Genomic DNA, 26,771 nt, shown 5'->3' on the forward strand with positions numbered 1-26,771 from the left:
TTTTTTATTTACGGTAAAACATGGCGGTGCTCTAAAGTGTGGGACTTAGCCGGCTGCGCACACTGGAGAATATTCGAGCTGAAGCACTGTGCGCATGTTTGGGCCCACCACGATTCACGTAAACGATGGAACAACAGCGGAAGCTTGTGCTTGTCCTGGTGGTGTATTCTGCGAGTGTCTTCGAGAGTACCGTTGCGCGCTTGCCCGACACCATCCTTTCTCATCACTCCCTGGCACCCACCAGTGTCGCTGCTTTTCAATGACTATATCGCACGATCAGTCTGTTCTACAATCAAGATTCTCGCACGGCTGCATTCTCGACTGCAACACCTGCGTAGGTCGTGCCCAGATCTTTTGGTTACTCTACAGATTCCGAAATACAATAACGTCATTCGTTCCATCTATAGTCTCAGGCAACTTACCCTGCCGTCACTGACTTGTAATTACGCTGCCATAGTTGTGCCATCATTGTAACTACGTCGTCAAACAGTCGCCATCATGCATGCGTTATCATACCATTGTCATCATGCCGTCATGGTCATGCACTCGTCGTCACTACAGCTTCGTTAATCGCCTGCCGTCATTGACATCCAATCATCATCGCGCCATTGTGGTCATAAATTCGCCGTCATCCTATTCTGCTCATGCCGTTGTCATACATTCGTCGTCATCATACACCCGTTGCCATGCATTCGTTGCCATGCCATAGTCGTGATGCCACCGTGGTTTTTGCATCGTCGCTATTGTAACTTCGAGATCGGACTCTCATGTAGTCATCGTCACACCATCGTCATCATACCATTCTCATGTCGTCACTGTCAGGAGGGTTTCAATGTGGGCTTGTTGGTAACGTATCTTGAATTTTCATCGACAGGTCGTTTTACCGTAGCGCTCCCTTTAGTAACACCGTCCCATTGTCGTTATTAAGTCGTCGTTGTCACAGCACATTCTTCGATCCATCAACGTCATTTCTTTTTCGTCACTCTGCTGTAATTCTGGGGCGCTATAACGTAAAACAATTCCATTCTCTTTTTATTACAATCTCCTGACGTCAAATTTACGTAACTGCAGATACAAGCATGGTGCGGTTATCCGCAGCGTTGTCTGAACAGCAGAATCAAACGCGCTCCTCCTTTATAGGAGGCCACTTTTGTTTGCTTTGAAAACGAATAAAATCGCCTACATTAAGCGGGTTTCCTTATTTATATGGCTGAAGAGAGGGAGGGGCACGCTCAAGTGCAGAGGTTTTCGACGGGGCCGAGCCAGCGCCGCGAAAATAGATAACCGGAAGAGGAAAGCGGCGCCCGCGTCAGCGATTGGCCCGCTTTTCCTTACTTAGCTTTCGGTGGCTGGTCGAACATTGCAGCGGCGTTCAACGGGAGGGTAAAGGTAGGTCCTCACTTGCGGACATAAGCGCTTGCAAGGCGGCGCGCTTGAAAACGCGCGCAGCGAAAGGCGCTTTCGCGGCGAGAATTCTCTAGAATAGCAGCTTCTTGGGCTTGTTAGTTTTTCATCGTGGTGTTCACAGCGCAATACGTAGACGGGACTCCAGACGACTCCACAAGCTCAGCCGAAATAAGCGCGCCGCAAGTGAGGACGTACCTTCGGAATGCCGATAAAACGGATCCTCAGCAAAGAAGAGTAAGCAGAGCGAGGCCGCCTAGGTGCCGAAAGGGCTCGATAACGCTATGGTACCATGCAAAAAGCTTTATTATACCCAGATTAATCCATGCTCTCCGGCAGGTGCGAATAGCCAGTGTCTGAGCAATCGGCGGGCAGCCATGTTCTATCGCTTTCGGAACGGTGCAGCCTCCGGCTATTCAGCAAAAAATTCGGGTTCCATCGGCATATTAATCCATCTTTATCATGTACACGTCACTTTGACGCGGTGAGTATTCGCGGTTTCGTGAGGTCGCGTGACAGACAGGCGAAGCGAGCGCAGCCCGAAAACTTTTGGCCATTAGCTGATGGCTAATGGCAAAAAGGCGCCGAACCAGAAATAATTACTGTTATTTTGTTTGGTCTATTCATGCATAATCAGCGTGTACACGTCATATCAGATAGGCAGCTACTGAGGTTTTCGTGACGTCGCGTGACAGACGGCCGAAGTGAGGGTGGCCGGAAAGCTTTCTGACCAACTGTGGAGGGCCGATTGCAGAATTGGAAAGGTTTGCAATAACTTTACCCACTTCATAGCGCCCCTGCGATCGTCATTCAATCATGATTAACGCACCGTTGTTACGCCATCGTCGTCGTTGCCACAGACGCTATCATTCATCCGTTGTCATACAGTCGTCGCCGTGCCGCCGTCGTGAATCGTTCCCGCTCCGGTTGCCGTCATGCCATCGTCATTATACACTCGTCGTCATTGAATTGTCCTCATGTGGGCGTTGTCATGGTGTGCTCCTTATGTCATCGTCATTAGTTACGAACGGCCATCTCATTAACGTCATACCACCTTTGTCGTTCATCGATGTTATTCCTTCTTCGTTATAACATATTAATCTGCGGTAGCACCATACAGTCGTCGTCATGTCCCCATGATCATGGGAAACCTTGCGAAGCGAGTGCCATAGCAACATGGGACGATACCGAATTATGTAACATAAAGCCCATGCAATGGAAATCTCAGAATGACAACTACTGGTGTTAAATAAACCATAAAAATTAAGATGCGGAGGGGGGTACGTGCGAAAACCACGATCTGAATATGAGGCACGTCGTAGTGAGGGACTCCGTGATAATTTGGACCCGCGGGGTTCTTTACCAGACTTGCACCTTAATCAAAGTACACAGTATTTTCGCGTTTCGCCCCCATCGAAATTCGGCCGCTGTGGTCGGGATTTGATCCCGCGACCTCGTTCTTAGCAGCCGTACACCACAGTCACTAAGCAACCACGACGGGCAAACGAGCTTGACTTCAGAAATACACTCTAAGAAAAAAGAGAGTAAAAAGAGAGTCACGGCAATCTGACTCTCTTTTTTCTTCGGAAGACCCATTTTTGCGCGGATAGAGTCACAAGAGTCAACATTTGCGTATGGGTCGTTTGACTCTCAATAGCACGCGAAGAGTCATCTGGAAGATCGCGACTCCTCTGATATTCGAGATGAGCGCGGCGAGAGAAGGATTAAAATGCAGGAGAAGAAATACCAGATAACGTCTTCTGTTTTAGGCAGGTCCTCGGTTTCCTGTCCTGGTTGTAATGCGGTGTATCATTCTTTCGTCCTTGTCATGTTCTGCAATTACATCGAACTCTAAATATTGATTTTCCTTGACCATGTTTGTTAATATCTCACACGCTTAAGCGATAGCTGGTTTCCTATGCTAAGGAAGACCCGGATTTGTCACACTGGATTCTGACCATATGTAAATCTTGAAAAAGCATTGGCTACTAAAGAGAACACAGCAACGAGATAAGTTCAGTAGGCGCACTCAACAGTGTCGATTGTAGATGTAATTCCGCTACGTAAAATTAAATTTTGAGGATTTAGGTTTCAAAATCAAGATCTTCTTATGAGGCGCACGGTAATGGAAAACTGCAGATTTATTTGCAGCAGCTCGGGTTATTTAACGTGCACGGAATGCACAGTATACGCGCGTTTTCGCATTCTGCCCCTATTGGAATGCGACTGCAGCGGTTGTGACTGGACCCGTGACCTCGAGCTCAGCAGCGCAACACCAAAGCCACTGGGCTTCCGCAGTGCGTTGCGTTCCGCGACCACAAACAAACCTTAGCCTACGCAGCACTGCTTCTGAACCCCCCTAGAAATATAAAAACAGAAATGTAGCAGTTTCCCCCCAATGCTGCATGAACCACTGCACGAACAACTGCACGAACCAAGGTTCGTAGTTTCAACGCCTCAATAAACTGCTGTAAACATTCGCTTACTCCTTAAATTAGCAAGCACGGGGTCACGCGCGCACGTATAAACATGAACAGATCTCACTCAATGACCGCGAACACTCGCTGTCACAGCGTCGGCGTGATGAAGGGCGCAAACAGAGCGGACAGAACGCTTCTGCTGCCTCGTCCTTCAAAGCGTCTCCGAAACTTGAAATGCCGCTATCTAAGCGCCCCACACCTTTGCACCCATCGGAAATTAACTCCAAGACAGAGTGAGAGTGGCGCCACACCGGGCTAGAGCAACGGCCAGAGGAGAAGCGTGCTAAACCAGCGCATCCTTTGCCCGGCTTGCGCGCGTTTTATCACGTGACCACCTATATATACTTGGGGCACCCATTCAGGCACTATACATCTCGGCTCACCCTCGTACACTTCCTTTAACGCGCCCAGCCAACGGCGCAGGATAGGATTTTATCGCACTTGACTTCATACGTAAGCTCACGCCAACACAGATATATTTCGGCGGTTGTGTCCATATAATTGGTATTGCAAAATTCGCAATAAATAGGAAATTTTACTAAGGACCAACCACGCTGCTTCTCCATGTCGTGATAGAGCGGTGAACGATATTTTTAGAAAATGTGTTGCTAAATCTCCGCCAAATGACTACGCTCGCATTTGGTGACAGTGGCACACACTCGCAAGAACTTGTGGAGGAAGTACCGGAGTTCTGGCAGCTTCAGGTACACTAGATCATTCAGTAACATGGGCGGCTTTGTAGTTCTACCTTACATCAGAGCAAACTGCACTCGACAGAAATCATGGGCAGCCGCACCGTTATAGCTAAGCAAATTAAGGACAATTACGCCACGTCTTCACACTTCGAGCACGCTCCGACAGCCCAACGATAGATATTTCAAACGCAACCGAGAAGGCGAAGAAGAAGAGTTCATCAGCTGCTAGTACTGCTTCGCTCTGGTTTTATCCGTTAAATTTGTGCGTACCGACGCCCCCGTGGCGGGTACGATATCAAAAGCAATGACGGACGTTCCGCCTCCTCTGCCGCCAAGGTTGGGGGCTGGCCTCCAAGCTGCAAGTCGGTCTGCTGCGCTCGACCACCTCAACGCGACTCTGCCAAGGTCATCGAGCTGCTCAGACGTCGACGACATGGATTCTGACGGCGGATACACCGAGGTCACAAATCGTCGGTTGAAAAGGATACTTCGTAGGACATCAAGCGTGAGTGAGCTTAACTACAATAAGCCGCCCACACAGCAAGCGTACACGACCGCCTACATCCCCGTCGCTGCTAGAGGCAACCTCAATTCCCTCAATAGGCAAACTCTCACTGCCTATCTCGAGAGGCTGGCTCCAGGGCAAATCAGAGAGGTCCGAATTAATCCCAGAAGAAACATACTTACTGTTGATGTGACTACACGACCCAGCCTCGACACTTTGAAAGCTGTAACTGAGCTAGGAAATATACTTGTCCGCTCATTCATCGTACATGGAGGCAGCACCACCGCCGGTGTTATCTACGATGTCGATACAGATATTGATAATGACGATCTCCCAACGCTAATCACCTCAACTGTCCATATCACAGACATACACCGTATTGGACGGTCGAGGTGCATAAAACTCACTTTTGAGGGACAGACCTTACCAACACATGTAAAAGTGGGTTATGTGCGACATCCTGTCCGTCCATACATCCCTAGGCCATTGCAGTGCAGTAAATGCCAGAAAATCGGGTATGTAAGGCGCTGTGTGCGTGAACAAGATGACATGTCCGCGCTGTGGCGGTGATCACGATGAGTTGACGTGTGCTGGCTCTGACTTGAAGTGCCCTAACTGCGATGGGCCGCACGAGGCAACGTCGAAGGAATGTCCAAAATGAAAGACTGAAATCTCCGTGCTAAGGAAAATGGTACGAGATCGATCTACACACAGAGAAGCGGCTACCAAGGTCCACCGCCGCCAGAAGCGCTCACGTAATCGCAGAAGGAGATCAGCGTCGACAACAGGACAACCTGTACTCCAGGAAAACTCGTGGCGCACTCCTGCTAGTCCTCAAAAGCCAGAGCCACCTTTAACCACGTCTACTCTTCTGAACACCCAAGGACACTACAATATGGCCTTCTCTGCCATCTCGGAGCACAGAAGTGCAGCCGGAACGCCAGCGTGCACATGAACCTTCATCGTCGGATAGGCAAATCAAGGCAATGCTTGCACAGTTGATTCGTTCCTTGCGAATGCTGCTCATGGGAGTTAAGACGCCCGTTGCCAAGGCTGCGGTGCAAATTCTCGACGCACTAGAACCAGTGCTTGCTGCTATATAAAAGCTAGTAAACGCCATGGCATCATCAACTTCAAGGTTGTCACTACAGGAAAGGATAAGCGGTTCCGTAATATTCCAGTGGAACGCACGAGGTCTACGGGGTCGCCTGGGAGATATAAAACAGAGTGTGCTCAAGCATCGGTTTCCATTTATCGTAATATGCGAGCCGAATATGACATCGCCATTTAGACTCTCTGGATATGAACACTTCGCGTCTGGGACAGGTGGAAATACTAGCAAAGCTTTACTATGTGTGCGATGTGACCTCACGTATTCGCTAAACCAAGTTCCGGTGCATAACAGTAACGAGTACGTCTCTATAACATTGAAGCTAAAGCGCCGGATAATCTCGATCATCGGTGGCTATATTTCTCCGAGGGGAAGATTTGACTCTGGACACCTCAAACTAGTTCTTGACTTTTGTCAAGGATATTATTGTAGGCGATTTCAACGCGCACCACCATCTTTTGGGTAGTAGGATCACAAATCTTCGAGGAAGACTACTTCTTAACTTCACAAGCAGCAATGATCTTGACATCCTGAACGATGGCTCACCAACATTTCTTCGTGGCACAACGTACAGCAGCTGTCTCGATTTAGCTATCGCTTCACGATGCCTTTCGTCTTCTGCTGCCTGGTGCACTGATGCTGAAACGTATGGCAGTGATCACCTACCTACTTATGTACAACTGAGATGGTTTACAAGACTTCCAATTTCGCATACGCGACGCACTGACTGGGATGCTTTTCAGAACAAGCTAGAAGAATCCTGCAACTGTGTCATTTCACCGAAAGATATTGAAGAGTGCATTAGAGCAGCAATGCACGTAACAACACGCATCATCGAAACATCAAATTCAAGAACATCCGTTGACGTTATATATGAAGAGTTGCGGGCAGTCCCACGTCGCGCCGAGAGGAAATACAGGCGAAGTAAATTGATACCAGACTTGAGGACGTCACGCCGTGTGAAAAAGAAAATTCAAAGATAGTTAGACAAGCTCGACAGACAACGTTGGAGGTCTTTTTGCACCAGCCTGGACCTAAGAAAACCGTTGTCCACAATATGGCATGTTGTACGAGCACTACCATCTCCTCCACAACAGCTACGTCCCTTCCGAGCTTTGGCTATCATCCAGACGCGCAGTGAGAAGGAAATCGCGGAAGATTTCTGCATACACCTCTTTGGATCTACAACATCGGTAGCTTCAGTGCTCAGATGTGCTCCTCCAACAATGGACGATCGTCTCGACCTCCCATTCACGCTGCAAGAGCTACGTGCAGCGATTTCCTCTTCAAGACACTCAAGTGCGCCTGGTCCTGATGGCATTACCTATTCTACCTTGCGCCATCTAGGCCCTCGAGCGACTGAAGAGCTCCTGGCTTTATACAATCTCTCTTGGTCCTCGGGAACTGTGCCTGCACACTGGAAGACAAGCAAAATCGTGGCATTATTGAAACCAGGCAAGACACCCATGCTATGATTTCCTACAGACCTATGGCGCTTGCCAGTTGCATAGGTAAAACCATGGAACGCATGGTTTTGACGCGCCTCGAGTGGTTTTTGGAGAAGCGTAATATATATCCAGACGCAATGACAGGTTTCCGAAAGGGTAGGTCGCCAATCGACAGCGTCATTTACCTAGTAACAACTGTTGAACATCAGAAACGTCGCCGTCGATTAACGGCTGCTGTCTTTCTAGATATCAAGGGTGCTTTTGACAACGTTCTACATGATGAAATTTTAAATGCCCTAGAAGAATGTGGCGTCGGGGGACGTATGCATCAATGGATAGCCAGCTATCTTCAAGAGAGAACGATATTCATGACAACTCCAGACGGTGAAACAAAGAACCACCCCGCCTATCGTGGAGTGCCTCAAGGAGGTGTATTGAGCCCAACCTTATTTAATATCGTTCTCATTGGACTGGTCAAAGAACACGCAGGCACAGCCTCGGTCTCCGTGTACGCAGACGACATCTGTATATGGACCACGAGCTTAACGCGCTTGCAAGTGCAAACGAAGCTGTAGCGCGCGATGTCAATAACGTCGGCATACCTTAACAGTCGCGGACCGCAGCTCTCACCGGAAAAAAGTGCAACCATGGCATTTACACGGAAGTCAATGGCCTGCTACCCCGTTATGATTGATGGGAAGATTATACTTTCAGTAACCCACTACAAGTTTCTCAGAGTCATCATCGATCGTGACTTATCTTGGTCGAAGCACCTCTCTGGATTAAGAAAAAAGCTGGACAGCTTTACTCAGATCGTTCGACATATGTCTGGAAAATCATGGGGGCCATCCAAGTCATCTCTTCTGCAGCTCTACCAGGTACTCTTTGTTGGCTACTTCAGCTACAGTGCGCCTGCACTTTCTCGGGTTAGTACAACTGCTGTACGCACACTTGAAAGTGCTCAGGCTCGCGCACTGAGAATTTGCCTAGGACTACCACGATGCGCGTCTACTTCGGGCACTATTGCAGAGGCACGTGCGTGCCCAGCTCGAGTTTATTAGCAACATGAGCCATTGCGAGTGCATCTAAGGCTACTGACTAGACACAGGAATCATCCACTCTCGAACGTCACAAGCGTACGGCCTGTGTCCGCCTACTCAGAAGCCGCGTTGTCGCAGCAAGACTTATTGCCGTCGGACTTCGAACCGTATGACAGACCCGAGGTTCCACTCTGGACGATAGCAAAGCCAACGGTTAGACTCTCAATCCTTGGAATAACGAAGAAGTCGAAGATGCCGCTTGCTGGGCTCAAGCATTTCGCGCTATCATACATTGCTTACATGTATGGATATTACGAACATGTTTTTACAGATGGTTCTGTGACACAGACCTCTTCCGCGGCGGCCTACACGGTGCCAGGAGTGGGGATCGCACAACGGTTCAAGATAGGACACAGGACATCGTCTACAGCAGCTGAGTTGACCGGAGTTCGAGAAGCAGTTCGCTGCATATTGCAACAGAGTCTCGAGAAGTGGACAGTGTTCTGCGACTCAAAACCAGCACTGCAACTCATCAGCAATTATATGAGTGACAGAACCGCATATAGTCCTCTGGTTTATGACATCATGTCTCTGCTTGCTGAGGCGTCTCATTTCGGGCATACCACCGTGCTGCAGTGGATTCCTGGCCATTGTGGAATAGCTGGAAACGAGCAGGCTGACGCAGAAGCAAAAAAGGCGCAGACTGACGGAACTATTATAAAAATTCATTTTTCCCGGTATGACATCGACGCCTTGCTCCATACCTCCCTTAAAACTTCTACGGCGCGACATTGGGACAACCCCGAACATCGACAAGAACGCCTCCATAGACTTGACGCTGGATTACAATTCCGGCTTCCACTTCGGTTGCGGAGAAGCCAGGAGACACTCATTCATCGATTACGGCTGGGTGTGGCATACACCAACCGATACCTTCACAAGATTGGACAAACACGGGACCCTGAATGTAGCGTCTGTCACACTCTCGAGACAATAGCTCACGTACTTTGCGTGTGCCCTCAATATGCGGCCGAACGAAGAACACTCAAATCTACAGTTGACAGTTTGGACTCCCGCCCCTTTTCAGAAGAAAAGCTTTTGGGCGCGTGGAGGAGTGTTCACTGTGCCCAACGTGCCATAAAATCACTTTTGAACTTTTTAAGTGAGACTGGTTTAGACGATCGCCTCTAGAAGCTGTGAGACGTGCAGTCAGTGCGAAATCTGTTAGCGCAATAACTTATTGTGACAAGATTACTTTTTGTACGGACAAGATTACTCTTACGTGTATTGCGTCTACAGTGCGCATCCGCATATTGGACAACGTGTATATAGTATCTCATTGTACCATAACATAATCACCTGCACCTACCTTTCCCTGTATTTCCCACTTCCCCTTTCCCCAGTGAGGAGTAGCAGGCTAGAGACACGCTCTCCAGGCCGACCTCTTCTCCTTTCTCTCCATTAAAATCTACTCCTCCTCGTCAAACGAAACCACACTCGGACGAGCAAATTTTGCTTCTGCGAAGTGAACGTAGCGGCTATTTCAAGACGGATGTTAAATTCATGGCTGTTTCATTCCATGAGCATTACTTACGTGACGCAAAATTATCAGTGAGCAAAACAGTTTTTATTCAACGCAAGTAAAGGAAACCGAAACTAGGGTTTTGCGCAGTTGTGCGCGTACAAAATTATCCAAAGCCGAAGCCGTCTATAGCATGACGCCATTTTGCAGTTGCGTTTCATAATGCGCGAGTACGTTGTTGTTCAATGGTTCTGAAAGCGCTGCGTTAGGCGCGACTGCAAACATGCGTTGCGGCAAGTTACGGTGGCAACTTCTTTCGGTGCTGTGATTGGCGACGAGGGTGACCGCCGCCAGCCGCAGCGTGTCGCCGATTTCGTCTTTGCCGACATCGAGCAAGTGCAGCTCGCCGGACCGTCACAAGCGCCCGAGGTGTTGCGGTTCGCACTGCATCTTTCATTGTGATATGGGAGATCGCAACGGACAGAGACGACCAGATGCATACGAACGACTGCCAGCGGGGAGTGACCTGTGCCATATTTCTCTTAACGTCTCAGGTAAGCATATCAGCTTTTGTTCCGCGTTTACAAACGGCGCGTACTCGGCCCTTCCAATATGGCTACATTTTGCGCTACGTTTCTCGTGGCAGTTCACAGTCGTTTCTTAGGCATGCGTGCACGTATGTATGCGGAAATACTACTGCAGGCAGACGGAAGCCTCAAAAGAGCATCTGGAATTATTGCAAAGCTGTGCTGCCAGGAGAAACACCGTTCTTAACGACTCTAGTGACGAGTGGCCTGTCGCATCGAAAAATCCGTAGAATATCAAGTACTGCGCAACTTGAAGTGTAGATACAATACTAGCACCAGTGGGACTTTCGCTGGAAAACACAGGTAGGCGAAAAGACAGCTTGTGTATTCTGAAGATTTACTAGCGCTTTAGGTATATTACCGTGAATAATAAAAGCGCTACAACACTGTATGGCAGTGTCAGGCGATGTACGTGGCAGCACAGATATTTTCAGAGCGGTAAAGCGGCTGCATGCACAAGCGAACAGACACAGCGCTTTAAAAGCGCTGAAACAGAACAAATTTTATGTGCATTTGGCTGTAAGTAGAAAACACATTAGCTTACAATCTAAGCCTATATATAATGTATTATTTTTTACGTAATCTTTATTTTCACGGTTGTAAATATTTAAAAGCATGAATTTGCTGCAACATTTATATAGTAAATCCCAACGTTACTAGACTAGGTTCAGTTTTCAAACTCCCGTGACTGCGTGGACCCGCCACCGATCCTCGCATCTCGTGGCGCTGCTGTCGCACTTTGCTCGGTCAGCACGGCGCGGACGGGGCGACGAAGCCCTGTCCGTTTATCTGTTTTGGCACGTTGTATACATGCGTGCTTTGCTGCAGTCTCGATGCATTCTTGTGACACTCTTGTGCGTCTTAAATGCCGTGTGCGTTTTGAAGAGATTATGGGTCGTATCATCCAATTTTATTTGGTGTCGCGAATGCATATTTCTGCTCCGTTCCTGCAGCGATAACCTACTTTGAATGTGCAAGTCTGCTCGCAAGGGAGCAAAGCGCACGTAGGTTTCAACATTGCACTTGTGAATGCGGTGCTCTGATGAAAGAAATAGTGCTAGCTTGATTTTTTTCAGCCCGAAATGAAGTGCTGAAAGTGTGTATATACCGTGTGTCCCAGCTAACCTCAGCCAGAGTTTTAAAATATGAGAATGCCGCATATCTGGTCACAACCAAAGTAATGTTGTTTGCCGTAGCTTGGAGATATTCAAATTATTTAAATCCGCCTATAGAAAGGTAATGCGTAGTTAATTCATTATATATATATATATATATATATATATATATATATATATATATATTGTAGTGGGTAACATGCATGTGGGGCTGTGCGAACTGCCACCGCTGCGGCGCGAGACCCGAGCTCGGGCTGCTGATGCGAACGGCTAGGACTCGCGATCAAGAGCAACTTGCGATCCCTCGTACGAGCTGCAATAAACCCCCTTTCATTTGGTGGAGGTGCGGGGTAGACCTCGGAAACTGGAACTCCGAAGCCGGACGCTACCGACTGCTGCGACCATGCCTGACGAAACCATCCAGGTAGATGCACCACAGCCTCCGGCGGTCATCGTTTCCGGTGTGTTGCGCCAGCGTGATCCTGCCATCTTTAGCGGCACCGATGATCATGACGTGGAGGATTGGTTGTCATCTTACGAACGGGTGAGCCAGCATAACAAGTGGGACGACGTCACCAAGTTGCACAACGTGTTGTTTTACTTAACCGGCGTCGCGAACCTCTGGTTCCGAAACCACGAACACGATTTCGCAACATGGAGCACATTCAAAACAAGTTTCGCTGAAGTGTTCGGGCGCCCCGCTGTGCGCAAGCTTCGCGCAGAGAAACGCTTACGGGGGCGTGCGCAACATCAAGGTGAAACTTTCACAAGTTACATCGAAGATGTCATTGACCTGTGTAAGCGCGTGAATCCGTCAATGTCAGAACGGGACAAGATAAAACAAATTTTAAAGGCATTGATGAGGACGCCTTTCAGATGTTGTTAGCGAAGGATCCGCGTACCGTGGCCGAAGTTATCAATTTGTGCCAAAGTTTTGACGAGCTACGGAAACAACGCATCTTAGCTCGGCGCCCACCGCCTACGGAAGATTCGTTCGCAGCATTAATTATTGGCGACAACCACACAACTTTGCTGACGCAAATAAAAGAATTGTGCACTTCCCCATGGCCGACGACGTCGATACTGCCAACGTAGGAGCACTGACGCCCCATGTGCCATCTAACCGAGTCCCACCGGATGTTTTTTGTCGCTCCATTGCCGATGACCTCGAGCCGACACAACGTGAGCGGCTAATTACTTTTGAATGAGTTTCACGCGTCTTTTGACTGGAACCAAGCATCGTTAGGCCGCACAAGTACCGTCTCTCACCACATTGCTACGGGACATCACGCACCATTACGCCAGCGTCCGCACCGCGTGTCATCCACCGAGCGTCGTGTCATCACCGAGCAAGTTGAAGACATGCTTGACCGTGGTGTTATCAAGCCATCCTGCAGCCCTTGGTCATCGCCCGTAGTACTCGTTAAGAAAAAAGATGGCTCGATTCGTTTCTGTGTGGACTATCGTCGCCCCAACAAGATTACACGAAAAGATGTCTATCCTCTACCGCGCATAGATGACGCGCTGGATTGTCTACATGGTGCTGAATTCTTTTCTTCTTTGGACTTGCGATCGGGCTATTGGCAAGTGCCAGTGGATGAATCCGACCGCTCGAAAACAGCTTTCATTACGCCTGATGGCCTGTATGAGTTTCCAGTCATGCCATTCGGCCTCTGCAATGCGCCCGCGACATTCGAAAGAATGATGGACAATATTCTGCGAGGCCTCAAATGGAAGACGTGCCTGTGTTATTTAGACGACGTGGTTGTTTTCTCCCCTGATTTCACCACTCACCTCTCTCGTCTACGCGAAGTCCTTACTTGTCTTGCCACCGCCGGCCTTCAACTTAACTTGAAAAAGTGCCGCTTCGGCGCCCGCCAGCTGACCATACTTGGCCATGTCGTTTCTAAAGACGGCGTCCTTCCCGAACCTGACAAACTTCGTGCTGTCGCAGAATTTCCGCGGCCGACTACACTGAAAGAGCTCCGAAGTTTTATCGGCCTTTGCTCGTATTTTCGACGCTTTGTACGCAATTTTGCCTGCATCATCGCTCCTCTGACGAAGCTCCTGGCTGGCCCAGGTGACCTTCGCGATTGGACTCCGGCATGTGACCAAGCCTTCACCACTTTGCGTCGTCTGCTTACCTCACCACCTGTTCTACGCCACTATGACCCGACTGCACCGACCGAAGTTCATACGGACGCCAGTGGCGTTGGTCTTGGAGCCGTCCTTGCGCAACGCAAGCCTGGCTTTCCGGAATATGTGGTTGCATATGCGAGTCGGGCCCTCACAAAGGCAGAAACCAATTATTCTGTCACAGAAAAAGAATGTTTGGCTATAGTTTGGGCGTTACACAAATTTCGCCCTTACTTGTATGGCCATCCGTTCGATGTTGTGACAGACCACCACGCGCTCTGCTGGCTTGCGTCACTGAAGGACCCGTCAGGCCGTCTTGGACGCTGGGCTCTTCGGCTTCAAGAATTTGACATTCGCGTCATCTATCGATCCGGGCGCCAACATTCTGATGCCGATGCACTCTCCCGATCGTCCATGAGATCCGAAGAAACGCCACCCTCACCCGTAGAGTGCCCGGTTGCTACACTTGCTGTTACTAACATGCCGTCTGAACAGAGGAAAGATCCGTGGATTGTGTCTCTCATTGACATTCTTCACAGTTCTTCGACGGCTACATGCCCTCGAGCCCTTCGTCGCCAAGCCACCCATTTCGTGCTACGGGACGCCATCTTGTACCGCCGAAACTATCAGCCGGATGGTCGCAAATGGCTGCTAGTCATCCCTCGCCATTTGCGCTGCGACATATGCACGTATTTCCACGCCGACCCCCAACAAGCTCATGCTGGCGTCCTCTAAACCTACGAGCGGCTCCGTCAGCGCTACTACTGGCGCGGCATGTATTCTTATGTCCGCAAATACATTCGGTCATGTGTAGCCTGTCAGCGACGCAAGACATCTCCTCATACGACTGGCCCTCTGCAACCTTCGCCGTGTCCTGCACGTCCTTTTGATCGGATTGGCATTGACCTCTATGGGCCTCTTCCATCCACTGCTAAAGGAAATCGTTGGATAATTGTTGCAGTAGACCACCTCACAAGATATGCCGAAACTGCTGCACTTGCTTCGGCTGCTGCTCGCGACGTCGCCGCATTCATGTTACGGCATGGCGCACCGCGAGACCTGCTCAGCGACCGAGGCCGTGTCTTCTTGTCCGAAGTTATTAATGAGCTACTCGCCGCTTGCCGCACTATTCACCGCACCACTACGGCGTATCACCCACAGAGTAACGGTCTCACGGAACGGCTCAACCGCACTCTGGGTGACATGCTCACCATATATGTTGCGTCTGATCATTCCAATTGGGACGATGTCCTCCCTTTTGTGACGTACGCGTATAACACCGCCGTTCAGGCTACCACAGGCTTCTCCCCATTTTTCCTTTTTTATGGACGTGAACCATCCACTACCCTCGACACCGTGCTACCATATCATCCGGATGCCTCTGAATTCACCCCTCTTTCCGAAGTTGCTCGCCATGCTGAAGAGTGCCGCCAACTGGCTCGCTCGTTTACGTCGGATACCCCAGGTATCCACAAAGATCGACGCGACAACGGGCAGCCCACACAGTCCTTCGCCGTGGACTCTCACGTCTGGCTTCAGCTGCCCTTCCAATCCACAGGCCTTAGCCCAAAGCTTGCTCCGAAATATCAGGGTCCGTACCGGATCGTCGCGTGTACATCGCCGGTGAATTATGTGGTCGAACCGGTGACGCCATCTTCGGACAAACGCCGCCGTGGCCGCGAGACGGTTCACGTCAGTCACCTGAAGCCGTACCACGACCCCCTTATCGTGTCATCACCTTAGGTCGCCAGGATGGCTCCTCTTCGCCGTGGGGGCAATTGTAGTGGGTAACATGCATGTGGCGCTGTGCGAACTGCCACCGCTGCGGCGCGAGACCCGAGCTCGGGCTGCTGATGCGAACGGCTAGGACTCGCGATCAAGAGCAACTTGCGATCCCTCGTACGAGCTGCAATAAACCCCCTTTCAATATATATATATATATATATATATATATATATAATTCAATGGATTGTTAGTGAATTACTTAATTTGATCAATAATTAATTACTTGATTATTTCACCTAGTTAGGTAATTCATTGACACCAACAGTCGTGGGTTCGAGTGCCTTAACTCTATTTTAATTACCTGTCCCTTAATTAACTTCGCCTGATTCACGCTGCCTTAACTGACGTCGTGAACTGCCTCGATTGGGCTCCGGTGACATTTTTGGACCATCGTGTGCTCGCGCTAACATTGCCTCATGAGTCATACCATGCATTCGCATTAATAATTAATTATTTGATTACAACTACGGATCAGCTACTTACAGTTACTTATCAGCAACAGCTGATTAATAGAGCGCAGAGGACGGCCGGCGCTGGTGCGGCCCTGGATTAAGGAACCCACAGCGCACTCTGGGGCAGCGCAGCAGCACTTTCACAGCTACGTCAAATTTTTTAATCAATCTCCTAAACGCGAGACTATACATACATTTAAAGACGCATCGGTGAAAGCACTTGCTGAGTATGTAAGTTGCGAAGTCGGAGGACCTGAGCCCCTTCGCAAACGCAGAGCTGTGCCCACGTAGAGCTTCCTGCGGTGCTCCCGTCCTCTGGCGGCAAACCAAGACATGGGGGCACCGGCGATGTACGGCGCCTACGGAGATTTTGACAACTGAAACTAGTCTAGTAACGTTGGTAAATCCTACTAGGCTTACAAAACCTGGGTGTGTTATGTGGTGAATTTGTGATATTGCTACTGGGTGTTCTATATTGAGTCCGGTGTTTTATGAAAAAAAGGGTCCTTTTATTTGTAGTTTTATGTTAGTGCGCATATTTGCCAGGCAGAAATGAGCTGATTGAAGTTTATCCTGTCTTGGCTATTGTAATGTGCATACAACAATTTTAAGTATGTACAGCTGTAGTTGGCTTAGTCGCTGCAGCATATTTTGTAGAAGTAGAAGGCTATTATTATTTTGCTGCTTCCATGACGAAATACCTTTTTTCTTGTACCAAGAAATGCTGACAGCGTTGAATGAAATGAAGTGTGGTGTATTTTTCTACTAACTTAATAAAGGAAATTTCGTCCGGCGTGTATCAGGGATTAGTTTACCTTCTTATACTAAGCAATGCGTTATGTCCTCGGCTACTGCTGTTGTCCTGTGTATTTTTATAATTTTGAAATGTATTTTATTTTAGGCATTCAAGAAATGGCAACAGGCAGAAGTCGCCATCTTATCCAGCCTGTTATGGGTGAAACAAATCGTAGCAGGCACTTTTGCATATCTCATTAGCATATGATGCTATTTGTTGTAATTTTTGTGTCCACTTTCCTGTCTTTATGCATTTTAGTATTATTGTGCAAAGGGTAATAGTTTTACATTGAGACAGAGTAATCGCCAAAAGGGGAGACATGGCTGGAGGAGACAACACACACAAACATCCTTTGTCCATATCTCTGTGTTGTGCAGTTACTCTGTCGTTATCTACCAACAAGCCCAAGTTCCTCATCAGCTACATTTACTAATGATCTGTTATTACAATTTCATTGACATAACATTGAAAGTACAGAGGTACACAGGAAAACAGAGACTTGAAATAAATAATGAAGGGCCGTATAACAAGGATCGCTGGAGCCAATGTTTTGACAAAGAGAAGGAGATTTTTCTTCTCGAAACGTTGGCTCCAATAAATTTCTTGCTCTATCACTATTTACAGTTAAAAGAAAGCATTATTGTTTTTGCTGAAGTATTATGCATTATGGAATAAAAATTAGCAGGGTGAAATATCAGGAATGTCAAAATTCTTGTATATTCTGTGCTAGAGCGAAAGCCAGGAAAACAAGATGTAGAGAACCACATTGTTATTTTTCCCTGCCCAATTTGGCCAGCTTCATTCTGAGCTTGCACTTTGTTGCATTACTTGACCACTGAAATTCGTTAATTGAATTAGCTTGGTGATTTACTTAAGATATTTTGAACTTCTATTAATGCAGCTTAAAATAATGCATCTAAAAAATTTACAATGACATTTTAAGGTGGCAGGCTTGCGGTTGACTAGCAGATTACTTGATGGTATGAGCTCAGGTTTCAACCGAGCTTCCATGCACAAATCGGTTGCACATTTTTTTTTCATTGTTTGGATTTTCATAAACATAAGTACCTTTTCTTTTTGTCTAGTTGTGTCGTAGGACCTAACTGTTTGCCTTTATTTGTATTGGTAGCCATGTTACACAGGCAGCTCAATTTTTATTGTAAATCGTGACATGGTAGGACTAAGAACATTTGTGCAAATTTGTTGCAGGTACACTCTGGCGGCTCCTACCCCTGCGTCCTACCACCACCCTGTCCTGACTACGTCCACTAGGGAGTTTGGAGCCTTTGGCGGCTTCTGCCACTGTATCCTGCCACCACCACGTCCTGACTACGTCCACTAGGGAGTTGGCAGCCTTAGTGATGATGCCAAGCAGGCTGACAGCCGACAGAAAGATTCAGGTAAATACCTGTAATTAAGCGGCGTCTTTTTGAGTGAAGTTGCTTGTAGTCAAAGCCCCTCCATCCACGCGCCACCGCCGCTTTCTTAAGTAGCGACAACCTTTGTTGTGTGCCGCCTTTCCCCCTTCACACCAAATCCGGTTCCGGCACTTCCAGTTTCAAGATTTCCGGTTCCGGCGTTTCCGCTTCCTGGAGTTACGCTGCGGGAATTTCCACTTTGACGGCCGCGCGTGCTTAGCAGAGCTGTGGCAGTCACCATAAGAAGAATGCAAAGGGGACAAGCTGTTGTATTCCGCTGAACTAGTAGTTCGCGGTCGCTGTTTTCCAAATGCACGAAAAACGGCAGTGGTCTCCAAGCACCCAGGCACTACATTCCGCTGTACGTTGTCTCTCGTGGGACAACCCGTCATAGGTTGACGCGAAGCAGCGAACACGATCACATCGCTGATTACAATAGGCGGTGGTTCTTGGATGGAATCGCATTCACAGTTTAAACCGCAGCTGGTGCAATTAAAGCCTCTCCATCGACGCGAAAGTAAACAACGCTAAAAAAAACATGGCGTCACTTCCACTCGGAACAGGAGGCTGCAGCTACGTAAGTTCCGCTTGACGCCGGAAGCAAGGGGGTGAATGGGAGAGGAGCACGGAGGAGGAGGGTATGTTGGCGGTACTTAACCTGGTCGGCGGAAACATGCATGGAGGGGCTTTGCTTGTAGTCACTCAGCAATGAAAGAAGTAACTTCGAAGCAGTTTAGACTCCCTGCTATCTGTGCAGGGATGCTCAAGTCCATGCATTTTGTCTTAGCCACCAAGAGGTTATGTTTATTAGACGAAACGCGACACAAATTTTGAAACTACAAGAGACCACTTGTGCAATTGTTTTTCTTGCTTAACACAGAAACTACTTTGATAAAGCTTTACAAATTTAAAAACAATACAATGTACTCTCATACATAGTATTTGGCATAAATTTACTAGGGCTGCCTCAATGGTAAGCAGGCCGATAAATGTACACCAAAACTGACTTCTTTTGCAAGTTCATCCTCCTCTCTCTGCACTGCTGCATTATGTATCTTTCTGAAACCAGTTCTTGCACACAGCACATGTCCTAAACACGTGGATTACATAAATTTGCAGCTTTTGCTGTAGGTCACTTCTGTGAAAATAAAGTTAATAAGCCATTTTGTCCATCTTTAATGACCCATAATAAACTGAGCAGTGGCTAATAAGCAGTTCAATTTTTGTTGTAAGGCCTCTCTTCATTGTCCTCAAAAATATGGCCCTCTTAATGAAGGAACCACATTTTTGGCTATGCCATTTTATGATGCATACTTTGGTGCGTTACAAAAAATTTGACATAGTGGTTACGTCAGTAAAATTTTTTTTTTGCTTTAAGTATTGTGTGAAATTGAGATTTGTTCTATATCGAAGGGCCCTCAGTTTTCAAATAGAAATTCCAAGTGATCGTGTGCCAGGTTGGAACAGCTGGCATGGAATAGCCTACATACACAAATAGGGAGGGTCATGTACACTTGACTTTATGTTAAGATACTATTATTGATCCACAAAAGGCAAAATGAAGGATTCCATCCTATAAGCAGCTCTTCACATTCATTTACACTTTTGCACATTTATATACCTTGAGTCTGGTGACTTGTGTCCATTTTTCTCATCTGCTATGTGCAAATGGTATACTTCAGATTTGCCCTATGCTACAGAATATTTTGGTGCTTATATATATGGATCTGTGTTTTTCAGGTTGCCTCGATATTTTACCCAAGCCATGCCGCACACTCGGGCCAGGCCTCTTGCGAACGACGTATAACCAGGCTCAACGCATCAGTGTCGAGTGAGTCCGGAGATGAAGCCAACCTGCCGTGCAACCAGCGCACAGCACTTGGTGACCCCTCTACGTGTTCCATCTATTTCACAGCTGCACCTCAGCGGCCATCTATCCGAACAGCATCACCAGATGTGGTCACCTATCGAACCATGGATGAATGTTGGGGTGGAGTGATTTGAACAGACATTCTATTTGTCTCTTCAAATTCATTGCAAATACTTCTGTTATTATAATTCATATGTGTCTTTAGTACCTAGTTTTAATAGTTCCTTTCTCTTAGGATTCTCACCATCACCTCCTGCTATTATAATGTATGCGTGTCTTTATGCCCCGTTTCTCGTAGCTCTTTTGTACTTGTGGATGTAATTGATAGGTTCTTAATTCTTGTTGTACAGAAGGCTAAAATGCGAACTTACGTCATTTTTTCTTCCTTTAATAATCTACGGCACTGCAATGTGTTCAAGTAACATAACATGGGCTCTGGTGCAGGATAAATTTAAGAGCAATATAGAGTACTTATTTCAAGCACCTGTTATTTTTGAAAAACTTAAGGATATAGGAGCACAAGAAAGAAAGTATTAAACTAGAGAAACATGGGTTCCCCTCATATGTCTGGTAATAATATGACTTTTTTTCGCTGCAAATATACCAGTGGTACTCACACACAAGGTTTCAGACATGAAAGCTATGATACCCTTGGCATTTCTCAGTGCTTATTTGTCACACTGACGAATGTCAAAGGCAGCATAGGTTTCATGTACACATTGGTTGTATTACACTTTTTGAGTATTGCATTTCTCAAGCACACAGGTTTACAGCAGTGCTTTAAATAGCAGATGTATTTCCTAATGTTCAGAATTTGTTAGTGCAAGAGTAATTCTACAGATCATGTAAAAGTAATTTTACAGACTATATGTCCATGGATGCATGCTTCTTCTGATGATGTTGCACTGCCATGTGGTCGGGGGATGAATGTCTTTATTTCAGATTTAAATATTGGTTTCTAGGCCTGGGTTAGTCTCTTACACTGAGTATTCTAGGTCAGTGCCCAGTTACTAGAGGAAAGTGAATTAAACTAGGAATTATAAACATAAAAAAATCTTGTTCGGGACGCTAATGTAACAATCAGCAAGGTTCTTTGTGCATTCATTTCCAGATTTGCGAGATTATATTTTGACTGGTTTCGTTAATGCGAGAACAAATATTTGTTTATTCTCACGCAAGAGTTCGCTGCCCCATTCGCATACAACCCCTTTACAGGCTAAAAAATCAGTGTATTAATAGGCTGTTCTTTGGTTTTGCGCCCTCAGTGTTAAGGGATGCAAACGGTGACATACAACAGAATGCAGAAAAATGACTAAGGAATGCAAGCAGGGCATGGGGCTTTTTAGGCAGATGCGTGCATGTGCTATTTATAAAGCTCCTTATGGTGTGCCTCAAGGCATTTTCTAACCCTTTGGTAGAAACACTGACACCCACTTATTAAGGGGAAATGCTCCTCGAAACAACTTTTTAAAATTATTTGTACTAGAGATTTGAATATACTTTTATTCATAGGGAGTTTTATGTAGATTTGAATTGTCATTGGTTTTTGTGTAGCTGGTGTTATTTAGCTATGTCCTACATAGTGGCAAAATATTTTAATGGGCACTTTTTCTGTATAAAAGTTTCGCAAATACTTTCATGCTGTATCTTATTTAGCTAGTTGTATACTGCGAAGTGGCAATACCTATCCAAACAGCTTGTACAATTACATAACTATGCAAAAAAGTATTGGGCCACTTTAAATAATTTTTACAGATTGCAATTTCAATTAGATATCAGTATTCTGCATATCTTGAAAAGTATGTATGCCAAATTTCATTTGTATAGGACAATTATAAGTGCACAAGGTTATTCTCATGCTATTGTGAGAAAAAAATTATTGAAGTATTCTCAATAATTTTTTTTCACAGTACATGAGAAATGTGCAAGATTAGTAGGCAGGCCTGCCTGCCTGCCTACTAATCTTGGATACCTTTAGTAACTTTACATGCTGTTTGAATAGATATCCGCATGTTGCAGTCTACAGGGAGCTGAGTTAGCTGCAGCACACTGCTTTTTGTGAAAACTTAATACAGAAGAAAGTGCCCGCAAATGTCACTGTATTTTGCCGTTGTGTAGGACATAACTCAAGAAGCAGCTGAACAAAAACTAATGGAATATATGAAATCTGCATGAAGAACTCTACAATTGGCTCTCTTTTCAAACGTCTAGTACAAATAATAAAAATATCTCGCGTAATATTCAATCAGCAAAACGTTCCCCTTGCTACAGTGACCTACAACATAGCAACGCAAAGTTTAAAACATGGCCTCTTGTCGAAGCGACTCTGGGCTGTCGTCCCAAGGGCTGCTGTTAAACACTGAATTTTCCTGCATTTGCCAGAAGTGCAATACTAAATAAAATGTTTGTGAATGTGCAATTGGTATTGGCCCCTAACAGAAAAAAAGACAGTTCTGTGAAATGTGGAGTTGATTATAACTTTGTACGACATTTACATTCTGACTGCATATATTTATTTTGTGTTTTGTACTAAGTGTTTCAGCGGTGACTGCCGCTAATTATTGAAAATAACTGCTTCATGACAGTGCGACAATTTTCACTAACAGAAATTTATAGCAGTTGCAGGCATTAGAATTACAGTACTCAATAACGTCTACTTTGTAAGAACTCAGACTAGCATCAATTCTGAGATGCACATACCCAAAAAGAAATGATCAAATAGATTTCCACACAGAATTGTCCCACAAGGCTTACAGAAGGCGTTTTGGCAAAGTAATATCTGAAAGAGCAAAGCATGTCCCACCAAGTATGGTGACAAATATTTCAGAGCTGCAAGCCTGAGGACTCCTACAAACTAACAATACCTTCAGCACTGACTGGCTTCAATAATGGGATGTCAGCATTTTGCTGAAATTAATGAAACTTCAATTATTGTGATCTTGTTTAAGAAGACATTTGCAATTATCATGCAGTTCTAATATTTTCGAATTATTTTTCAGGCTACAATTTTTGGTAATAATGGTAGTCATTGCAGAAAGAGCTAGTACATGTCATTTGGTGAAGGTGGGCTTGGTGACTGTGCCAGTGCACGGACCACTAATCAGTTCACTCTCGCTATGCAGATGGTTTACTGCGTTGTGCGCCTGCTGCTGCCTGTGCTTGTGCATGCGGCATCGCAAACAACATCGGAATGCGGACTCACCGATCCTGGAAGCTACGGACCCACTGCCCGGCTCCTACCTGTCGGCAGGCTGCAGTTCCTGCCCAAGCCGCATGGGGCACGCTGGACAGCGTAACTCTCCAGAGCTTGGGCTGCCGCATAATCGTCGACAGCAACGAGTCTACCAGCTATAAAGGAACAAGCACCTTCGGCGCAATCCTGTGGGCTTGGTGACTGTGCCAGTGCACGGACCACTAATCAGTTCACTCTCGCTATGCAGGTTGGTGAGCCTTACGTTATGTTTGCAAAAAGAAAAAAACAAGTAATTATTGCCTGGTACAGCTGCCGAGCCCACGGTACTGTGTCACTATTATTGCTGAATGTGTTGATGTAATGCATTCGCTACTACTCCAAGCTGGAGATATTGAATCTAACCCTGGCCCTTCTACTGAAGCCATTCTCGCGGAATTGCATAATCTGCCAAGTGCAGGTAATTGCAGAAATACAAGGCCTGAAAGCTCAACTCGGCAATACTGACAGAACAATAGGGAAATTGAATGAAAGACTAACAGATCTCAAAAATCATTATCAGGCATTGGTACCACTGCGGAAAGAAATTGAAATCATGCGCATTGGCACCAACCGCACTGCCTCTCGAATTTCGGAGCTGGAAGCCCGTATGGATGACGCCGAGAACCGTTCGAGGCGAAATAACCTAATCTTCTACGGCATCACCGACCCCTCCTCCTCGGAAACATTCGCAGAGACAGAGCAGTTGGTCTCAAAACTTTGCCGGGATAATTTACATTTAACCTTGGAACCAAGGGATATAGAGCGTGCACATCGCCTCGGCCGTCCCTCAGCTGGTCACTGCCGGCGCCCCCCATAATAGTAAAGCTTGCATTACACAAGACCAAAGCTGCAATATTGTCAAATGGCCGAATGCTTAAAGGGACAAGTTATGGCATCGGTGAGGATTTCTCGCGCCCAGTCAAAAATGCCCGTAAACAACTAATTGCTTTTGCGAAAAGCAAGAACAAGCCATTTTCCGTCCGTTTCAAAACTCTGTATATGAACCAAAAGAGTTACGTCTTTGACGACAGTATTAACAGTATCAAAGAATTATCATAGCAGACGAAGCACCAAAAAAAGAGAAAAGAACCGAGCATATGCTGTTTCTAGCGATGCTCTTTCACTTTCTGCAATTTACACTAACATCCGCAGTTTTCTTCAAAAACGTGAACGTATATCTAGCATTGTATTGTCCTCTAGCAGTAATCTACTAATACTTACCGAGACGTGGCTCACTGACGACGTGAGCGATACCGAAGTGCTATCGGACCTACCGAACTTTCGTGTGTACCGCAATGACCGCGCATCTACGCGCGGTGGTGGTGTACTGATTGCATTCCACGAACGATTGTCTTGTGCAGTCATAAATATTCGGTCACGGCTGGAAATATTATGGGTGACTATCCAATCACGCCCGCACACCGTATTACTAGGCGTTTGTTACAGACCTCCCCACACTACTTCCGAATTTTGCAGCCACCTTAACCAAACCATGTGTCAGCTTATTGCTGCTCACCCAAATGCACACGTACTACTATATGGCGATTTTAACTTCCCGCAAATAGACTGGCACACTGACAATTTGTGTTCTTCGACAGGACTAACCGAAGCCAGGAACTTCCTCGATATCTGCCTCAATTTTAACACGACCCAGCTGGCTTCCGAAGCAACACCTGTTTCACAGGATACATCCAATATCTTAGATCTAATATTAACCAACAACCCCGAAAGCCTTTCGTACATCCATTATCTCAAGGAAATAAGCGACCACAAAGTAATTCATGCTGGCTTTTCTTTTCGACCAACAAAGTGCGAAATGTACAAGAAAACGATACAGTTGTATGACAAAGGCGATTATGAAGCGATAAATGAGGGCCTTTGCACATTTTTCCCCACATTTGAGACAACTTTCCTTTACCATAATGTTGACGCAAATTGGACATGTTTTAAAGAAAAGCTGAAGGAATTAACCGATAAATTTGTACCTAAAGTAAGTTTCAGAGCCAGTCATCTCAAACCATGGTTTACGAAAACATTAAGAAGGCTTGAAAATAAAAAGAAACGTCTATTCCGGGTTGCAAAGGTTAGAGATCAACCAAAAGCATGGGAGGAATATTATGAAGCAGATAAAAACCACCTTTCTACTCTACATCAAGCAAAGCACTCTTTTTACCACTTAGAATTGCCCAAGCTACTAAAAACTAATCCCAAGCAGTTTTGGAAAACACTGAAAGACGACGAACTGCGAGAAATCGTACTCACCAGTGACCTGAATGAAAGGATCACGGACGTGGACTGTGCGAACTTGTTCAACACCACGTTTGCTACTGTCTTTTCTGATGAAGGGACCACACCCCCATGTTTACCTTTGCTTGACTTTCATTGTGACATGCCAGCGATAAATTTTTGTGAAAAATGGAATTTCATCCATAATAGAAAATAATAAATTGTCATCTTCTGCTGCATTGGACGAAATTAATACCAAAATCTTGAAAAACACCAAACACAACGTCTCACTTTATCTCACCCTAATGTTTTCACAGTCACTTTCTTCAGGAGTCATTCCAGATGACTGGAGGACAGGGAAGGTCGTTCCTGTTTTCAAGTCAGGTAGCAGAAATTCCCCACTAAATTACCGCCCTGTCTCTCTAACAAGCGTCCCCTGTAAAATCATGGAGCATGTGATCTACTCCCACATAATGAATTTCCTTGACAGTAATCACTTTTTCCATCCTTCACAACATGGCTTCCGCAAGAGGTTGTCATGTGAAACACAGCTTGCAGTTTTTCTACATGACATCCACACTAACCTGGATAGTAACATACAGACTGATGCGATCTTTCTTGATTATGCTAAAGCGTTTGATAAAGTGCCTCGCCAACGATTACTTGCGAAACTCTCCCCGCTAAATTTACATCCTACTGTCTTAACATGGATTGCAGAATTTCTTACTATTCGATCGCAGTACATTGTTATAAATAACCACCTATCCACACCGGTTCCGGTAACGTCAGGCGTCCCCCAGGGATCAGTTCTTGGCCCGCTCCTATTCTTAATCTATATCAACGACTTACCTTTGCATGTATCCTGTAATATGCGCATGTTCACGGATGACTGTGTTATCGACCGCACCGTAATTAACACTTCGGATCAGATAACCCTACAAAGTGACCT

The 26,771-nt window shown here is 46.3% G+C and overlaps 2 protein-coding genes across 5 annotated transcripts in view; one reads left to right on the forward strand and one right to left on the reverse strand.

The window, feature by feature from the left end:
• The window catches only part of LOC142576680 (uncharacterized), a 516,248-nt gene that overhangs the window by 132,071 nt on the left and 357,406 nt on the right, over nucleotides 1-26,771 (reverse strand). The gene's annotated exons all lie outside the window — the stretch shown is intronic.
• On the forward strand, nucleotides 10,482-24,884 carry LOC142576679 (uncharacterized). The gene is made up of 4 exons (XM_075686907.1): nucleotides 10,482-10,759; nucleotides 18,286-18,476; nucleotides 20,235-20,325; nucleotides 23,487-24,884. Exons 2-4 carry the CDS (start codon nucleotides 18,438-18,440, stop codon nucleotides 23,756-23,758), a joined length of 402 nt encoding a protein of 133 aa, XP_075543022.1. The 5' UTR covers nucleotides 10,482-10,759; nucleotides 18,286-18,437; the 3' UTR covers nucleotides 23,759-24,884.

This window comes from Dermacentor variabilis, chromosome 3, assembly GCF_050947875.1.
Source record: "Dermacentor variabilis isolate Ectoservices chromosome 3, ASM5094787v1, whole genome shotgun sequence".
NCBI classification, from domain to species: Eukaryota; Metazoa; Arthropoda; class Arachnida; order Ixodida; family Ixodidae; genus Dermacentor; species Dermacentor variabilis.

What these genes read in the sequence shown, in the direction of transcription:
- LOC142576679 (XM_075686907.1), top strand. Translation starts at nt 18,438, where the DNA reads ATGATGCCAAGCAGGCTGACAGCCGACAGAAAGATTCAG. An exon ending in CAGCCGACAGAAAGATTCAG is followed by an intron (nt 18,477 to 20,234) that starts GTAAATACCTGT and finishes TGTGTTTTTCAG; the next exon opens with GTTGCCTCGATATTTTACCC. An exon ending in GCTCAACGCATCAGTGTCGA is followed by an intron (nt 20,326 to 23,486) that starts GTGAGTCCGGAG and finishes CTCGCTATGCAG; the next exon opens with ATGGTTTACTGCGTTGTGCG.